Source organism: Pogoniulus pusillus, chromosome 27 (assembly GCF_015220805.1).
Source record: "Pogoniulus pusillus isolate bPogPus1 chromosome 27, bPogPus1.pri, whole genome shotgun sequence".
Lineage (NCBI taxonomy): Eukaryota > Metazoa > Chordata > Aves > Piciformes > Lybiidae > Pogoniulus > Pogoniulus pusillus.
In genome coordinates this window covers 2,343,640-2,362,579 of record NC_087290.1, presented here as the reverse complement: position 1 = coordinate 2,362,579, position 18,940 = coordinate 2,343,640, and the positions used below count along the sequence as shown (strand labels likewise).

The window sequence follows — 18,940 nt, the reverse complement described above, 5'->3', positions numbered from 1 at the left end:
AGTTGGGGATGGAAAGCATCAGAAAGCTGCAGTGTGGAGGGAAACGACTTTGGCACTGCCATGTGCTGGCTAGCAGGGGCCTGCACTGCACCAAAGGGGCAGCAGAAGGGTGCTGCTGGTGCTGCAAGGGCATCGAGTCAGTCATCAGAAAGTTTGTAGATGACACCAAGCTGGGGGCAGATGTGGCTGGGTTGGAGGGCAGAAGGGCTCTGCAGCAGGACCTTGACCACCTGCACAGATGGGCAGAGTCCAAGGGGATGGCTTCAATAGCTCCAAGTGCTGGTGCTGCACTTTGGCCACAGCAACCCCATGCAGAGATACAGGCTGGGGTCAGAGTGGCTGAGAGCAGCCAGACAGAGAGGGATCTGGGGGTGCTGATTGATACCCACCTGAACATGAGCCAGCAGTGTGCCCAGGTGGCCAAGAGAGCCAGTGGCATCCTGGCCTGCATCAGGAATGGTGTGGCCAGCAGGAGCAGGGAGGTCATTCTGCCCCTGGACTCTGCACTGCTTAGACCACCCCTTGAGTGCTGTGTTCAGTTCTGGGCCCCCCAGTTTAGGAGGGACATTGAGATGCTTGAGTGTGTCCAGAGAAGGGCAACAAGGCTGGGGAGAGGCCTTGAGCACAGCCCTACGAGGAGAGGCTGAGGGAGCTGGGATTGGTTAGCCTGGAGAAGAGGAGGCTCAGGGGAGACCTTATTGCTGTCTGCAACTACCTGAGAGGAGGTTGTGGCCAGGAGGAGGTTGCTCTCTTCTCTCAGGTGGCCAGCACCAGAACAAGAGGACACAGCCTCAGGCTGTGCCAGGGGAGATTTAGGCTGGAGGTGAGGAGAAAGTTCTTCCCTGAGAGAGTCATTGGGCACTGGAATGGGCTGCCCGGGGAGGTGGTGGAGTCGCCGTCCCTGGAGCTGTTCAAGGCAGGACTGGACGTGGCACTTGGTGCCATGGTCTGGCCTTGAGCTCTGTGGTAAAGGGTTGGACTTGATGATCTGTAAGGTCTCTTCCAACCCTGATGATGCTGTGATGCTGTGATACTGTGAAGGTGAGCAAGCACATCCCAGGAGCCTTTCGAGAGGTGCTGTTTCCTCTAGTCAGATGATGGACAAGATGGGTTTGGGCCCCCTGTGCCAGCTTGCAGAGGGGCTCACAGCCTTTCAGCAGTGAAAGCATCACGTTAGAAACCTGGCAGCTTTTGGTGCCATCCCTCAGAAGCTGTACTCTGCTTGAGTGCATTCACAAGCTAGCGAGCTCTGGTTTTGCCCTCTCCTTTCAAACAGACCACAGATGGAATTTTTTTCCCTTCTTCTTTTCAGTTTAAAATGCTTCTGCTTCAAGTCTCAAGTGGCTGAACCTGGAGGCCTTGTTAAAGATTGCATAGCTCATGCCCAGGTTGGCAGGTTAAAGCTGCTGAGGCACAGGCAAAGCCGCTCTGGACTGGAGGATTTAGCGAGCGCAGGCAGAGGTTCCCTTCGAGCACATCAAACCTGCAGAGCCTGCTCAGCTGCTGGCATCTCTTCAGATGGCATTGATTGTCTCAGGTCGATGTGCACCTGAGGAGCACTGGGAGTTGAGCAGTCAGCTCTTAACAGCTTCTCACTTTCTGCTTTCTGCCTGGGGTTGATTTTGATTTGCAGCTCCTCTGTTGGCGTTGGGTGCGGCAGTGCCAGGGTGGAAGTGTGACCGTGGGGCACAGGTGCCAGCTGGCAGGACCTCTTAGCCTCTTCTTGGTGCAGGTTTAACCCATCCAGCTGTCTGCAAGTGCATTGTCATCCACCAGATTTTGGGGACCACAGAGCTGCCCATGCTGGGGAAGTAGGTAGTGGTGCACCAAGGCTCCTAGTCTGGAAAAGCTTAGCAGTCTTCTCCAGCACTGCTGCTTTAAGGGGATTGGAGCTTTGTCCTTCCCTGCTTCCAGAGCTTCAGTGTAGCAGCTGATTCCTGCATCAGTACACAGAGCTGCAAGGTGACTCTTGTAGCCAAGAAGGCAAATGGTCTCCTGAGGTCTGTGAAGAAGAGCGTGGCCAGCAGGTCAAGGGAGGCTCTCCACCCCCTGTACTTTGCCCTAGGGATGCTACAACCAGAGTCCTGGCTCCAGCTCTGGGCTCCCCAGTAGAAAAGAGCCAGGGAAGTGCTGGAGAGAGTCCAGAGGAGGCTACAAAGCTGCTGAGGGGCCTGGAGCAGCTCTGGGAGGAGCAAAGGCTGAGAGCCCTGGGGCTGAGAGCCTGCAGAAGAGCAGCCCCAGAGGGCACCTGAGCAATGCTCAGCAAGAGCTGAAGGAGCTGTGGGGGGCAAGAGCCTGGGGCCAGACTCTGCTCAGTGGTGCCCAGGGACAAGCCAAGGGGCAGCAAGAGGCACAAAGTGTCAGGCAGGAGGTTGGCTGTGCAGAGGAGGAGCAAGTTGTTTGCTGTGAGGGTGCTGGAGGCCTGGAGCAGGCTGCCCAGAGAGGCTGTGGAGTGTCCTTGTGTGGAGAGCTTCCAACCCCCCTGGCACTGTGCTGCTGGGCAAGCTGCTGTGGGTGCTCTGCTTTACCAGTGGGTCTGCACTGGTTGCTCTCCAGAGGTCCCTTCCAGCCTCACCTTGCTGAGGTTCTGGGATCAGTGCAAGTGACCCAGGAGCTTGAACTGCTGCCAAGTGAGAGGATCCCTTGAGCCCTGGGCATTGTGCTGCTGGACAAGCTGCTGTGGGTGCCCCTGCTTTAGCAGGGAGGTTGGACTGGGTGAGCTTCAGAGGTCCCTTCCAAAGGCACCATGCTGGAGTTCTGTGGCACATGATGTCATTACTGAACCCAGTGATGCAGCCTAGGAGGAGGTAGAGTGGCCTGTGGCTTGCATTCCTTGGCTGGGAGGAAATTGCACTTCAGAGCATCTTCATTGGGCAGTTCCCCAGCATGTAGCCAAAGCAGCTTCCTCAGTGAGTTTCTGCAGAGTTGGGAAGCAGGTCAGCAGACAGCTCCTAACTGCAGGGACAGGGTTAGCATTTCCATATGCAGTGTGCCTCCAGAACCCTGATGGGGGGAAGGCAGGAGGCCCAACCCTCCAGCCCCTCTTGTTGTGCAGCAGCAGCCATCAGCTGCAAGGGCCAAGCTGGGCTCTGGTCTTCCAAGGCAATTCAGCATTGCATCAGAGCTGGCACAGGAGAGGAGGAGGCTCAGGGGTGAACTCATTGCTGTCTACAGTTACCTGCAGGGAGGCTGTAGCCAGGTGGGGTTGGGCTCTGCTGCCAGGCAAGCAGCAACAGAAGAAGGGGACACAGCCTGGAGCTGTGCCAGGGCAGGTCTAGGCTGGATGTGAGGAGGAAGTTCCTGTCAGAGAGAGTGATTGGCATTGGAATGGGCTGCCCAGGGAGGTGGTGGAGTCTGTGTGGCTGGAGGTGTTGAAGCCAAGCCTGGCTGGGGCACTTAGTGCCATGGTGTGGTTGGTTGGTTGGGGCTGGGTGCTAGGTTGGGCTGGCTGAGCCTGGAGCTCTCTTCCAACCTGCTTGATTCTAAGTGGAGTCCCTACTCTGCTTTGCTGTTTTGCTGTGGTTCCTCTTATTGGGAGCATTGGCAGGGCTGATTTTACATACTCCAAGCACTGGAGCCTCTCTCTGCCCCAGGAGAATATTGTGCTGCTTAATAATTCTCACTGTCAAGTTCTCCCAGACATTTAGCCTAAATCTTTCCTCTTCTGGCTCCTCTCCATGACCTCTATCCAAGCACAGTGTGTGGAATGACCATGCTGCTGTGCCTTCCCCAGCAGTCCCCTCCCAGGCAAGTGCATTTCTGGCTGCTCAATCTCCTTTTGCAGAGGTGAGTCACTTCATCATAGAATCATAGAATTGAGCAGGCTGGAAGAGAGCTCCAAGCTCAGCCAGTCCAACCCAGCACCCAGCCCCAACCAACCAGACCATGGCACTAAGTGCCCCAGCCAGGCTTGGCTTCAACACCTCCAGCCACACAGACTCCACCACCTCCCTGGGCAGCCCATTCCAGTGCCAATCACTCTCTCTGCCAGCAACTTCCTCCTAACATCCAACCTAGACCTGCCCTGGCACAACCTGAGGCTGTGTCCCCTTCTTCTGTTGCTGCTTGCCTGGCAGCAGAGCCCAAACCTACCTGGCTACAGCCTCCCTGCAGGTAGTTGTAGGCAGCAATGAGTTCAACCCTGAGCCTTCTCCTCTTCTGTGCCATTGGCTCTGCTGCCCACCTGGGCACTGCTGCCTCCTCTGCAGCTCCTCTCTCCCACCACCCCCAGCTCCCTCTCTGCCTGCCTGCTCTCAGCCACTCTGGCCCCAGCCTGCAGTGCTGCTTGAGGTTGTTGTGGCCAAAGTGTAGAACCCTGCCCTTGGCCTTGTTCAGTCTCATCCCCTTGGCCTCTGCCCACCCATGCAGCCTGTGCAGGTCCCTCTGCAGGGCTCTCCTACCCTCCCACAGCTCCACAGCTGCTCCTAGCTTTCATCCCTCTGGCTCTGGGGCCTCTTGATCAGTCCCTGGGCCACTGCAGCTCAGGAAGGTGACACCAGTGTGGGAAGCAGGTCACAGCTCCCTTTTGCAGAGGACTGTTCCCATTTTTGCACCATCATTTCCATGGCTTTAGTGGGTTTCAAACTAAGCCCTTGTTAAGCTGGTTTGCACTGTGGAAATTTAGTATGACTGCTACCTTCAGGGATGACTGGAAGCAGAACAACCCCCCCAGACTGTCACATCACTTGTCTGCTGTTCTTTACACTTCTGGGACCTTCCCAGCAGCTACAAAAGCCCAGTCAGGAGCTCAGTCTCCTCCCAGGCTTGTCTGCATGTCTGATCAGCTGCCCTGTGTTTGAGTTCTCTGGTTTGTTTCCTTCCCTTGGCTGTCTGCAGCTGCTTTGACCAACCTTTAGGGATGTCTTTCCAGAGCTGCCACCGTGGGACAGGAGATTTTCTCAGCAGGACACTAATGTGTGCAATTATTAATGGCAGTGGAGGTTGTCTTGGCATCAGGGGTCTCCAGCAGCACATTTGTTTCTTTGGCTCCAAGTTTAGCATGGTCTGCTTTGTGTCTCAGCTGGATGATGAACTGGGCAGCCCCTTCTGGGGTTTCTCAGAGGAAGCAGGAGCTCAACCAGCCTCTGAAACTGCAGGCTCCTCACACAGCTTCCACTCCAGCTCCCATTCCCAAGTTCCCTTCCTTGCAGGCCATGGCAGGTGTCTGCTGAGCTCCCAGGACAGGCCATTGCTACGTGGGCTGATGCCAGCAGAGCCTGAGAGGCACAGAGATAAAGCCCAGGGCTCCCTTTTCCGTGCTGTGTGCTGACAGTTCACTCCCTCAGACCTCCAGTTGGCTGCTGCACCACCATCAGCTCTCAGCCTGGGGAAGGCAGAGTGAGCTCATGCTCAGTGCTGGCAGAGAGCAGTCGGTGTGTGGCAAGCACATGTGATAAAAGCAATCCAGAGCATCTCCCTGGCTGCTGGGCTTTAATGACACTGAGAATTAAGTCTTTTGTCAGGTAATCTCTTTTTGCCTGCCCTGATTGCTCTGTCGTTGCTACAGCTTTTCTTGCTTCCAGGAATCCACACCTGGCATGTGGTTGCTTTCTCTGAGGTACAGCCAGGAGATGTGGGAAATGCTGAAAGCAAGGGGCAGGCAGTGGACCTGCTTCAGGCTTGCTAGAAGGTGTCTGGGCTGAGATAGAGCTAATCAAGGAAGTGAGAAATCAAGAAATGAGAGTGAAAATAAAGAGCAGAACACGCAGGGGTTTGGAGCTGGGGGATTACAGGACTGAAATGGCAAAGAGGGGTGGTGAAGAAGCTCATGTGCAGCATGAGAGGCATGATAGCAGCTGTCTGCAACCCAGAGATATGAACATACCTCAGAGGTGGAAGTGGTGGGGAGAGAGAGGCTGAAACAGAGGAGAGCAGGGTGAGGATAGTGGCTGTGACCTCAGCAGAGCAATTGGCTCTGCTGCAGCCTGGTGAGATGCTGCCTGGAGAAGATTGAGCAGCTTTTAGTGCAAATGGAGTGAGCACTGAGGGCTGGGGCTGAGCCTGGTCTGAAAGTACTCAGAAGCTCAGGAACATCTCCCCAGGTAGTCTCAGGAGAGGGCTCAGAAAGAGCACTCAGGGGTGCGTGGGCAGGCAGTGAGGCCGTGGGGTCCCTTTGGACTTGCAGCTGAGAGAGATGCTTTATCTCCCTGGTTTCTTCTCCAGACCATCTCAGCCCCCCCTAGATTCTTCTCTGAACCTCTTCTGGTTTCTCTCTCACCTGCAATGCTGTGTCTGATTTTGGGCTCCCCATTTCAAGGGGGACAGGGACCTGGGGGAAAGAGTTCAACAGAGAGCCATGAGGAGGACTGGGGTACTTGAGCATCAGTCCCCTGTGGAGAGGGACTGAGAGCCCTGGGGCTGCTTAGTCTGGAGAGGAGAAGGCTGAGAGGAGATCTGAGCAATGTCTATAACTATCTGAGGGGTGGGGGTCAAGTGGAGGGGGCCAAGCTCTTTTTGGTGGTCAGCAGCAATAAGCTAAGGAGCAATGGATGCAAACTGGAACATATCATTATTGATCACCTGGAGCAGGGGATTGAGTCCAGCAGCAGTAAGTTTGCAGATGACACCAAGCTAGGAGCAGCTGTGGAGCTGTTGGAGGGTAGGAGAGCCCTGCAGAGGGACCTGGCCAGGCTGCATGGGTGGGCAGAGGCCAAAGGGATGAGATTGAAGAAGGCCAAGGGCAGGGTTCTGCACTTTGGCCACAACAACCCCAAGCAGCACTGCAGGCTGGGGCCAGAGTGGCTGAGAGCAGCCAGGCAGAGAGGGAGCTGGGGGTGCTGGCAGAGAGGAGCTGCAGAGGAGGCAGCAGTGTGCCCAGGTGGGCAGCAGAGCCAATGGCATCCTGGGCTGGCTCAGCAGCAGTGTGGGCAGCAGGACAAGGGAGGTTCTTGTGCCCCTGTGCTCAGCACTGCTCAGGCCACCCCTGCAGTGCTGTGTCCAGTTCTGGGCTGGTCCATTGCAGAGAGCTGTTGAGGTGCTGGAAGGTGTTTGGAGAAGGGCAGCAAGGCTGGGGAGGGGCCTGGAGCACAGCCCTGTGAGGAGAGGCTGAGGGAGCTGGGGGGGTGCAGCCTGCAGCAGAGGAGGCTCAGGGCAGAGCTCATTGCTGCCTGCAGCTGCCTGCAGGGAGGCTGTAGCCAGGTGGGGTTGGGCTCTGCTGCCAGGCAGCCAGCAGCAGAAGAAGGGGACAGAGCCTGGAGCTGTGCCAGGGCAGGTCTGGGCTGGATGTTGTGAGGCAGTTCCTGGCAGAGAGAGTGATTGGCATTGGAATGGGCTGCCCAGGGAGGTGGTGGAGTCTGTGTGGCTGGAGGTGTTGCAGCCAAGCCTGGCTGGGGCACTTAGTGCCATGGTCTGGTTGGTTGGTTGGGGCTGGGTGCTAGGTTGGGCTGGCTGAGCTTGGAGCTCTCTTCCAACCTGCTGTTACAGAAGGTTTCAGCTCAACATGAGGAGAAACTTCGTTACAGTGAGGGTGGCAGAGCCCTGGAGCAGGCTGCCTGGAGAGGCTGTGGAGTCTCCTCCACTGGAGACTTTCCAAACCCTCCTGGGTGTGTTCCTGTGTGGACTACCCTGGGTGATCCTGCTTGGCAGGGGGATTGGACTGGATGATCTCTGGAGGTCCCTTCCACCCTCTGACGTCCTGTGGCTCTCTAATCCTCCCTGGTTTCTTCTCTCACAGGTGGCTGTGAAAAACAACATCGATGTCTTTTACTTCAGCTGCCTGATCCCTCTCAACGTGCTGTTTGTGGAGGATGGCAAGATGGGTGAGTGCTTTCAGTCAGCCTCCTTCAGCTGGGCATCTTGCAGTGCCCAGCCATGGCTGAGGCTGATGTGTGCTTGGCTGTGACCTTCACACCAGGGCATCTCAACAGCCTGAGCTGATCTGCTTTGGTAGCCTGGCTCTCTCGTGCTGAGCTCCAGCAGCTGCCAGATCCCAGGTCCTCTGCTCTGATCCACTTGCCAGGCAAGGAGTGGGATCTGTCTGCTCTGAGGAGGACTCTTTTTGAGTGATTTGATGGGGGGGAGGGTTAGAGCTTGGTTCACTCAGGTGGGTGTAGGATTTGCCCCCACCCCACTTGAAGTGTAATTTGTGTTATTCCTGGTTGCCTTTATTAAACTGCTGCTCAAAGTGCTCTGAGTACATTGAGGCCAGGCTCAGGCCCAGCCCTCAGTGCTCACTGCATCTGCACTAAAAGCTGCTGGGAAGTTGCTTGGAAAGCAGCTTTCCCTTCGTTCAAAGGTGTAGATCCTCCTCCTCCTCCTTGTCAAACCCTGCTCTTGGCTTGCAAACAGCTCCCATGGCAAAGACTGCCACAGGTAAGGGGGGTCCAAAATCCATCCAGGCTTTGCTGCTTTTACACTGAGACTCAGCTTGTCACAGGAGCAGGGCAAAGTGTGCCCAGAAGAGCATTTTGTGTCCCACTGGTAGCTTGCAGGGGTAAAGCAATGAGCCTCCAGGGGCGCTGATGGCCTTCCTCCTCCCCAGAGCGCCAGGTCTTCCTCGCCACGTGGAAGGACATCCCGAATGAGAACGAGCTGCAGTTCCAGATTAAGGACTGTCACCTGAACGCTGGTGAGTAGCTTAACTCTGCCACCCTGAGGGCTCTTCTGATGGCTCTTCTCCGTGATGCCCAATGACAGGGCAAGGGGCAGTGGTGGAAGCTGAGGCAGAGGAAGTTCCATGGAAACATGAGGAAGGACTTTTTTTCCCTTGTGAGGGTGACAGAGCCCTGGCACAGGCTGCCCAGTGGGGTTGTGCAGTCTCCCTCTCTGGAGATGTTCAAAACCTGCCTGGATGCATTCCTGTGTGATCTGCTCTGGGTGCTCCTGCTCTGGCAGGGGGGTTGGACTGGCTGAGCTTTGGAGGTCCCTTCAGCCCCTGTGGCTTTGTGTGCTCACCAGATCACAGCTCACAGGATGTTAGGGGTTGGAAGGGACCCAAAGAGATCACAGCTCACAGGATGTCAGGGGTTGAAAGGGACCTAAAGAGATCATAGCTCACAGGATGTTAGGGGTTGGAAGGGACCTAAAGAGATCACAGCTCACAGGATGTTAGGGGTTGGAAGGGACCCAAAGAGATCACAGCTCACAGGATGTTAGGGGTTGGAAGGGACCTCCAGAGAGGAGACCATCAAGTCCAATCCCCTGCCAGAGCAGGACAATCCTATCTGACACACATCACAGAGGAACACATCCAGACAGGCCTTGAAAGGCTCCACAGGAGGAGACTCCACAACCTCTCTGGGGAGCCTTTTTCAGTGCTCTGTGACCCTTACAGTCAAGGAGTTCCCCCTTGTGTTGAGCTGGAACCTCTTTTGCTGCAGCTTACACCCAGATGGCCCCTTGGTTTCTGGCTAATGGCTGGCTGGGTATGGCCCTTCTGACCTGGCATCCTAGGGCTTGTTCCAGTCACACTTCAGCTGGCTGCCCACACAAGCACATCTGAAGTCCCAGCTCTCTGCCTTTCCACTCTGCTTCTCTTTTGTGCTTTGCCTCTCTGCAAGGCTGCTTAGCCCAACAGAGCTGCCTGCAGCATCCAGCAGCCTTGCCCTGCTGCTGTGTGTTTCAAACAGGCTGTTCTGGCCCTGCTGCAGAATCCTGGGTCCCTCACCTCACCTTTCAGCTTCTGCCTGCCTCTTTCTGTTGGGAGAGAGTAGCCCTGCAGGCGCTGCAGAACATTCTGAGCTCCGTGGAGGGCAGGTTGTGTGTGAAGAGATGCAGTCAGCTGTGACCATCAGCTGCTGGCTGCTGCGTGGATGCCTTTGGATGGTGCTCTGCCCCTCCCAGCTCCATGGTTTGCTGTCTGGTTACCTCTCTGAGCATCCCACTCGTACCTGTGACCTTACTGCTGCTGCAGGATGAGGGAGTGTGTTAAAAAACCCCATGGAACAGGGCCAGTGTAGCAGCTCTGCTCCTCTTCAGGAGGTTCTGAGCAAGAGCCAAGTGATCCTCCTGAAAGCTGCTCTGTTTCACAGAGGCTGGAAAGTGTCCCTATTGATTCCAAACCCTCTGACCTTTGTATTCACTCTCTGTCTGCTGTTACACAATGAGCACCCTCTTGCTTCAGCTGCAGACAGGCACCACGGCTCTCTCTGTGCTCATCACCACTACTATTTTGGACTATAAAAGATGGAGCCCGCCAGAGGAGGGGGGGAAATAGCAGCTGGGGGACCTCATGACTTGATTTCACGGTGGGGTTTCAAAGGAGAACAACCTCTCTGCCTCCCCCAGCCCTCCCACTGCTGAGCTTGGCAGAGCCTCCCCCCTGCACTGCAGTGCTGCTGCTGGGTGATGCCTTCTGCTCTCACCCTGCTCCGCCGCGGGGGCCTGGGCTCTTTGCAGCTCCCGGGGGGAAGGTTGGGAGCTCCTCCTGTTTGGCACTGGAGTGTTGTGGTGCTGGCTGGCAGAGGGTGTGGTTGGGAGGGACAGAGGGGAGTTAGGCTGGGAAGATGGGCGCTGGTGGTCCTGGCTGTGCCCCCTGCCCCCTGCAGAAGGCAGCGTGGGCAGCGTGGGGTGCTTGGCAGCCTTCCCATCCAGGGAGGGTTTGCCAGCTGGAGAGCAGGCTGCCTGCCCAGGCCTAGCTGAGCTGTTGGTGCTGGCAGGAGGAGATGCTCCCAGCGTGCAGGGAGGGCATGGGGACACCAGGGGCTTCTCCGGTGGTGTCGCTGCCAGGCGAGGAGCTCCTCCCAGAGCTGCAGCAGGAGCCCGGGACGCGGTGGGGGCGGGCAGGAGCTGCCAGCCCGCTCGGCTCCGGCGCTGCACAAAGTGGGTCACGGCTCAGCCCCGGAGCTCACCACTTCCAGCCGCTGAAGTTTCCAGGCTTGGATTTCCACTGCCCTCCCTGCCGCGGCCGTGCAGCCCTCTCCGTCCTGCAGCGCCGCACGGAGCCGGCCGGGAGCTTGCCCAGGGAAAACCAGGGAATTCTCCTCCGTGTGTGCAATCAGAGTGGTTTGGGCTGGAAGGGACCTTAAAGGTCATCTAGTTCCAGCCCCCTGCCGTCTGAGCAGGAAGCTGCTCGAGTACAGAACGTCCTAAGAGCATCAGCAAGGATCAGCTGAACCCCAAAGGAGCAGGGTTGGGCTTCCAGCATCCTCCTGGATGGAGGCTGCTCTCCGTGGGATAGGTGACTGAGAGTGCACACCAGGGCAGAGTGAAATCAGCTGGGTGAGCTCTTGTGACAGCTGAACCTATCTTGCTGCTGGTCTGTAGGCTGGTTTAGGTGGGAAGGGACCTTTAAATGGCATCCAGTCCAACTCCCTGCCGTCAGCAGGGACAGCTGCAACAAGGGTAGGTTGCTCACAGCCCCAAGCAACTTATCCTGCAATGGTTGCCACCTCTCTGGGCAGCCTGGGCCAGGCTCTCCCTACCTCAGTGTCAAACATTTCTCTCTTCACTCCCAGTCTTCCTCTTCCAGTCCAAACCATCCCCCCCTTGGCATGGCACAACAGGCTCTGAGCAAACCTCTGTCCCCAGCCTTCTGATCTCCCCTTCCTGCCCTGCAAGGCCACCAGAAGGTCTCCCTGTAACCTTCTGTTCTCTAGGCTGAACACCCCCAACTCTCCCAGCCTTGTCCCAGAGGTTCCCAACATCATTTTTGTCCAGCTGGGTGGGACAGGAGGACAGCAGAGCCCTTCCAGCACTGCATGCTGGGGCCTCCTCTGGCCCCACTCCAGCAGGTCTCTGCCTGTGCTGTGCTGAGCTCTCCAGAGCTGCCCCAGCACTGCAGTGAGCATCTCAGCAGAGCACAGCAGAGGGGCAGAATCCCCTCCCTGCCCCTGCTGCCCACACTGCTGGGGATCAGCCCAGGGCAGGCTGGGGCTGGGCTGGCAGCACTCAGTGCCAGCTCCTGGCCAGCTTGGCACCCCCAACGCTTTCTAAGGGCTACTCTCCAGCCCCTCCTCACCAGCCTGGATGGATACTGGAGACTTGCCCTGACCCAGGGGCAAGGACATTGCCAGTGGCCTTGTTGAACCTAATCAGGTTCCCAGAGCCCCACTTCTGCAGCTCATCCAGGTCCCTCTGGATGCCAGAGCACAGGAGTGTGCTGCCCATGTGCTGCAGCAGGGTGAGAGATCACAGCTCCTCTGTGATCAGCGCTGGATTGTGTGGTCCTGCTCTGGCATGGGGCTTGGACTCCATCATCTCCTTGGTTCCCTTCCAACCCCTGATAATATCCTGTGAGACTCTTTGAAGATTCCCAACCTTGCATCCTGGACATGCAGCCTTGTTTCCAGCCACCTCCTTCCTTCCCAGAATAGCAGCTCTGGGTATAAGATCTGTGGGAACTAAATCCCCTTCTGGAGGAAGCTCTGGTTCGTGTTCTGCAGTCTCTCGTAGGAGCTGCCCCGCCGGGATCGGTGCCGCCGTGGCTCGCTGAGCAGCCGCGGGGCAGGGCGCAGCTGTCCCCGCATCGGGGGACAGAGCAGAGGCTGCAGAGCTCCTCGGCCCCTGACCACACTGCTCGCAGGTGCTTGCAGCCCTGCAGCGCAGCCGAGAAGCTCCTGCCGAGCTGTGCAGCCTCCCCCTGCCTCGCCATGCCCACGCCGGTGGCTGGGATCAGTCACTCGTGGCCAGCCTCAGCCCACCCACGTGCTGGCGGTGCCCACGGTGGCACCATTCATGCCGTGGCCTCGCCCAGCCCGGCCCAGTGACGCCAGACTCGGCTGGGAGCTGAAAATAGCTCCGCTCCCAGCTCCTGTGTCCTGGCGGCAGCGCTGCCACCGCTGCGGCAGGCAGCAGCCCGGGGGAGCAGAGCGCTGAGGGGCACGGGGCCGGGCACCCCCTGTGCCCAGCTCCTCTGCTGGCTGCAAGGAGCCTTCCCTGCACTGAGCTGTGAGCTGAGATGTGGGGCTGAAGTCGTCTGCAGACGTGCAGGAGGTCCTGCTGAGCAGCCAGATCAGGGGTGCTGATCTTCTGCCCTGGTGGGGAGACTGGCAGTGCTGAAACCAAAGTGAATTGATACCCACCTGAACATGAGCCAGCAGTGTGCCCAGGTGGCCAAGAGAGCCAGTGGCATCCTGGCCTGCATCAGGAATGGTGTGGCCAGCAGGAGCAGGGAGGTCATTCTGCCCCTGGACTCTGCACTGCTTAGACCTCACCTTGAGTGCTGTGTTCAGTTCTGGGCCCCCCAGTTTAGGAGGGACATTGAGATGCTTGAGCGTGTCCAGAGAAGGGCAACGAGGCTGGGGAGAGGCCTTGAGCACAGCCCTACGAGGAGAGGCTGAGGGAGCTGGGATTGGTTAGCCTGGAGAAGAGGAGGCTCAGGGCAGACCTTATTGCTGTCTGCAACTACCTGAGGGGAGGTTGTGGCCAGGGGGAGGTTGCTCTCTTCTCTCAGGTGGCCAGCACCAGAACAAGAGGACACAGCCTCAGGCTGTGCCAGGGGAGATTTAGGCTGGAGGTGAGGAGAAAGTTCTTCCCTGAGAGAGTCATTGGACACTGGAATGGGCTGCCCGGGGAGGTGGTGGAGTCGCCGTCCCTGGAGCTGTTCAAGGCAGGACTGGACGTGGCACTTGGTGCCATGGTCTGGCCTTGAGCTCTGTGCTAAAGGGTTGGACTTGATGATCTGTGAGGTCTCTTCCCACCCTGATGATACTGGGATGCTGTGAAACAGGCTGCAGCTGCCAGCCCAGGGCTGGCATTTTCATTGAGTCAGGGGATGGGTTGGAAGGGACCTTAAACACCATCTCTGGAGCCCCCAACACAAGGACATGGATCTGTGTGAGAGTGTTCAGAGGATACCATGAAGATGATTGAACAGCTGGAGAACCTCCCTTATGGGGACAGGCTGGGAGAGCTGAGGCTGTTCAGCCTGGAGAGGGCTCCAGGGACAGCTTCCAGTACCCAAAGAGGGCTACAAGAGAGCTGAGGAGGGAGTTTGGGCAAGGACTTGTAGTGACAGGATGAGGGACAGTGGCTTGAAAATAGAGCAGGGTAGGCTGACACAGGAGTTCAGGAAGCAATCTGGTGAGACACTGGCACAGGTTGCCCAGGGAGCTTGTGGATGCCTCCTCCCTGCAAGTGTTCAAGGCCAGGTTGGATGAGGCCTTGAGCAACCTGTTCTAGTAGGAGGTGTCCCTGCCCCGTGGCAGGGGGGTTGGAGCTGGATGACCTTTAAGGTCCCTTTCAACCCAAGCCATTCAGTGACCTAGTTCCAAAAGCCCTGCCATGAGCAGGGACAGCTCTTACAAGATCAGGTTGCCCAAGACCTCATCCAGCCTGGCTCTGAACACATTCTGTCTGGCAGGGAAGCAGCCTGTGCATCCCTGATAGCTCAGGGCTGGCTGCACTGTGCAGCAGTCCTCTTGCAGCACCTCCTGGCAGTGGTGCAGGCTTTTCCCCAGGTTGTTTCTTTTGTTCCTTCAAACAGAAAGGAGCTAAGCAGAGTTCACAGGTAGAGATGCTTCTGTGTGAGTCCTGCCCCCAGGACTTTGTAGGTAAAACATCCCTTGAGTGGTGAGGGATTGCAAGAGGGATGGCAGAAGAAGCTCCTGCCCCTGGCAGCTCACCCCATAGCTGGGCACAGAAGAGGCAGAAAACCTTGGCTGCTGCAGGCACTGCAAGCTGAAGCTCAGGACAAAGTGCCCAGCTGTGGGGTGAGGAGCAGGTACCTTTAACTGGTCACAGGATGCCAGCATGGTGAGGTCAGCCTTTTGTTGCTCATTTTGGCTGCTTTAAAGGCAGTTTTAAAAGCTTCAGAAGCAGAGGCTGGCAGTGCTCTGCAAGCCACAGGCCACCAGAACTGATGGGATGGGAGAGGTTCAGTGCCCTCTAAAGGGAAAACTCACTGCTCAGTTCAGCTGGGCAAGGTTTCTTACCCCACAGTTCCAGCAGGTGTGTTCACCTGGAACATTGGAAGGGACCTCTGGAGATCATCCAGCCCAGCCCCACTCCTAAAGCAGAGCACCCACAGCAGCTTGCCCAGCAGCACAGTGCCAGGGGGGTTGGAAGCTCTCCACACAAGGACACTCCACAGCCTCTCTGGGCAGCCTGCTGCAGTGACCCAGAGAGAGATGAGTGCTTGGTCCTGGGGCTCAGGTTCCTGGCAGCATGAGCTGGCCCTGGCCTGGGGCTGTTCTTCAGGGCTGGAGCTGTGTGGCTGTGGAGGGGTGGAGTATCTGGGGCTGCATCCTGAGGCCAAGGTGTGCTTAGGGTGCACTGCACGTGTTGAGTTAATTGGAGCTTCTTCTGTCCCTCGGGAAGAGGTCGTGGTGGTTCCCTGCAGAAAACCCTGGTGACAGGGAGAGTGGCACTGAGGCACCCTCAGCAGGATTGCCAGGGACACCAAGCTGTGTGGTGTGGCTGACAGCTGGAGGGAGGGATCCATCCAGAGGGACCTGCACAGGCTGCAGAGGTGGGCACAAGCCAACCTCATGCAGTTCAGTGAGACCAACTGCAAAGTCCTGCAGCTGGGGTGAGGCAGTGCCAAGCAGCAATGCAGGCTGGGCAGTGAGTGGCTGGAGAGCAGCCCCGGGAAGAAGGACTTGGGGTGCTGGTGGATGAATCATAGAATCTGTCAGGGTTGGAAGGGACCACAAGGATCATCTAGTTCCAAGTAGTTCCAACCCCTTTGCCATGGATGAGAAGCTCCACATGAGCCAGCAGTGTGCACTTGCAGCCCAGAGGACAACCAGAGCCTGGGCTGCAGCAGCAGCAGTGTGGCCAGCAGGGCCAGGGAGGGGATTCTCCCCCTCTGCTCTGCTCTGCTCTGCTCTGCTCTGCTCTGCTGAGACCCCACCTGGAGTACTGCATCCAGTTCTGGAGCCTCTGTGACAAGAAAGATCTGCAGGTGCTGGAAGGTGTCCAGAGCAGGGCCATGATCAGAAGGCTGAAGCTGCTCTGCTGTGGAGACTGACTGAGGGAGTTGGGGCTGTGCAGTCTGGAGAGGAGAAAGCTCCAGGGAGACCTTCTTGTGGCATTCCAGTATCTGAAGTGGGCTACAAGAAAGCTGAGGAGGGACTTTTTAGGCTGTCAGTGATAGGACTGGGGGGGGATGGAGCAAAACTCTAAGTGGGTAGATTGAGATTGGATGTTAGGAAGAAGTTCTGCGCCGTGAGGATGGTGAGACACTGGCACAGGTTGCCCAGGGAGGTGGTGGAAACCTCATCCCTGGAGGTCTTTAAGCCCAGGCTGGTTTTGGCTATGAGCATCCTGATCTAGTGTGAGGTGTCCCTGCCCATGGCAGGGGAGTTGGAGCTGGATGATCCTTGGGGGTCCCTTCCAGCACTGACAATTCCGTGCCTCTATTCAGAGGTGACATTTGTCAAGACAGCAGAGGTGGTAGTTGTAGCCCAGCACTCTCAGCTCAGGAATCCAGTGCTGGCTCCACTGGTTCAGGAGTTTCCCAATGAAAACATGAGGCTCTAGTGCATGAAAAGAGACTGTTGGAGCTCAGCTCACCTGGGTGCTGTTGCTGCAGACTGGGGTTGTCCCCTGCAGCTCAGCACAGGCTGCAGCTCCCTTGGCCTTGCTTCGAGGGTGGATTTGATCACGTTTCCAGGGCCCATTGCACTGAGCTTAGGGTAAGCAAATCAGATTAGCTGAATTCAAATTCTGCTTAGCCATCCCCACAGCGTGGCAGAGGACAAGCTGACTTGCACATGCAGCCTGGGCAGCAGTGAGCAGCAGGCAATTAGCTGCTGTGCTGCTCAGCACTTTCAGCAACATGGGAGTTGCTTACTGCTGGTCCTCAGCTTGGTGGGAAGCAGCAGCTCTAAGCACTGGGAGCTGAATGTGGCTTTAGTTGGTATGCAGTGGCCACTTTGCTTTCCTTCCCCTGAGCAAATTGCTGCTGCTAGACCAAAGAGGAATTGGATTTTCTGGCTGGGACAATCATGCACAACCTTCCCTCAGGGGGAGGTTGTTTTGCTGGATGTGCAACTCTGGTGTCCTGATCTCAAAACTTGCTGAAGCTGCTTGGATGTGGATCTGCTGTCATAATATTGATCAGATGTTATTGATACACAACCCCCCCACCCTCCCAGAGCAGAGCCTGAAAGATGCTTTGGGTTCTTGGCTGAATGCTGCCAACCATTCAGGTGATGCTCAACCTGGAACCTTCTCAGCTGCCATTACATTTTGCTTCCTGATAGCCAGCAAAAGACCCCCAAGGGGCAGGTTCAGAGGTGTGTTTTCCATGCTGAGTGTGACCTTTGTTGCCAATTGCTCCTCTTGGTTGTGGGAATTTGGCAGTGAAGTTCTTGATCTGTGCTGTTTGAGCTTGTCCTTTGCTGTAGCCAGAAGGAGAGTGCTGGGGAGGAGGATTGGGTTGGTTCAGTGCAAGGGAGGAGGCCTTGTCCAGCTGCTCTTTGCTGTGTGCCTGGGGTTCCTCTTGTGCTGTTTAGTTGCTGCATTGAAGCAAGCTAAAGAGTTGTGGTTAAAAATGCAAAACCAAAGGAAAACAAACTCCACAAACCCAACCCTGAGAGGTGGGTTGCTGGCAGAGGCTTCTCTGGCCTGGGGGGTTGGCAAAGCTCTCAGCCTTCTTCCCTGGTGCTTTGAGAGGGCTTGGAGGATAAGTGCCAAAAGAAGCAGCCCTGCAGGAAGTTGCTTGGCAGGGTTAGGTGCAGGCTGTGCCGTCCTGGTGATGAACTTGGTGGCTCTGGTCTGCAGTCACAGCACCACAGAGCGTTAGGGGTTGGAAGGGACCTCTGGAGATGACCCAGTCCAGTCCCCTGCCAGAGCAGGGCACCCAGGGCAGGGCACACAGGAACACATCCAGGGGAGGTTTGAAAGTCTCCACACAAGGAGCCTCCACAGCCTCTCTGGGCAGCCTGCTCCAGGCCTCCAGCACCCTCACACTCACAAAGTTTCCCCTCCTGTTCCCCTGGCACCTCCTCTGCTCCAGCTGGCACACAGTGCCCCTTGTGCTGTTGTTGCCCACCCCTGAGCAGAGCCTGGCTGCGTCCTGCCCACACTGCCCTGCACAGCTTCAGCACAGCACTGAGGGCAGCCCTCAGGCTGCTCTGCTGCCAGCTGCCAGCCCCAGCTGCCTCAGCCTGGCCTCACAGGGGATGTTCACTACCTGCAGGAGCTTGGGGGCTCTGGGCTGGGCTCTGTCCAGCAGTTCCCTGAGCTCCTTCTTGAACTGAGTGGCCCAGAACTGGCCACAATATTCCAGATGTGGCCTCCCCAAGGCAGAGCAGAGGGGCAGGAGAACCTCTCTTGCCCTACTCACCACACCAGGGCCAGGTGTGCCCAGGCAGCTGCTGCAGTGCCCAGGGCATTGTTGGGTGCTGAGCTCCCACCCAGAAGCCAGCAGCCCTGTTTGGAGCTGGACTCAGCTCTCTGCTCCCAGCAGCTCTCTGCCTTTTTGGGTTACTTTGCTGTGCTGTCACATGGCATTAGTGGTCCTGCCTTCAGCCCCGCACAGCCTGGCACTGTTGCTTAGCAACCCTGCCCAATCTCCATCCAAAATCCAAGCACAGCAGCGAGGGGAGCTGCTGCTACCTGCAGGGAGGGGGCAGGAACTCACCAGTCCCAGCTCTGTGCTGAGGGTGGAGGCAGGAAGGGGCAGGTGAGCTGGGCAGCAACACCCCAGGCTGCTCAGACTGTGCTGGGTGTCTGGGTGAGACAGGGCACATCTGGATGAGACAGGGCACATCTGGGTGGGGCGTCCTGCACTCTTCAGAGGACAGCTGAGGTCAGACAGGGAGGTGGTAAAAAAGACTTTCCTAGCAGGTGCCCTGCCTCAGTTTCTCTCTCCCTGCAAGTCCACCCTTGCTCAGAGAGCTGCCCCCCAGCAGGAGATGCCATCACGTGGTGGGAGGCTCTGGGCCAAGAGCAGCTATATCTTAACCACTGTGCCCCCAGAGTGCAGCTGCTGGGCAGCAGGAGCAGTGCCCTCCTCTGGGGTGGGATGGTAGCCCCACAGCTGCCAAAATTGGAGCTTCCTACTTCCAGGCTGGCTCCCAAGCCTGCACCCAGGCTCCCTGGGGGGATGCTCTGA

General features: G+C 57.2%; 1 protein-coding gene across 4 annotated transcripts in view; it reads left to right on the top strand.

The window, feature by feature from the left end:
• The window catches only part of AP2B1 (adaptor related protein complex 2 subunit beta 1), a 124,510-nt gene that overhangs the window by 99,903 nt on the left and 5,667 nt on the right, over positions 1 to 18,940 (top strand). For all 4 annotated transcript variants that reach the window (XM_064166774.1, XM_064166773.1, XM_064166772.1 and 1 more), the window contains 2 exons: positions 7,673 to 7,757; positions 8,480 to 8,566. In XM_064166774.1, the coding sequence (XP_064022844.1) occupies positions 7,673 to 7,757; positions 8,480 to 8,566 (172 nt within the window). The remainder of the gene's footprint in view (positions 1 to 7,672; positions 7,758 to 8,479; positions 8,567 to 18,940) is intronic.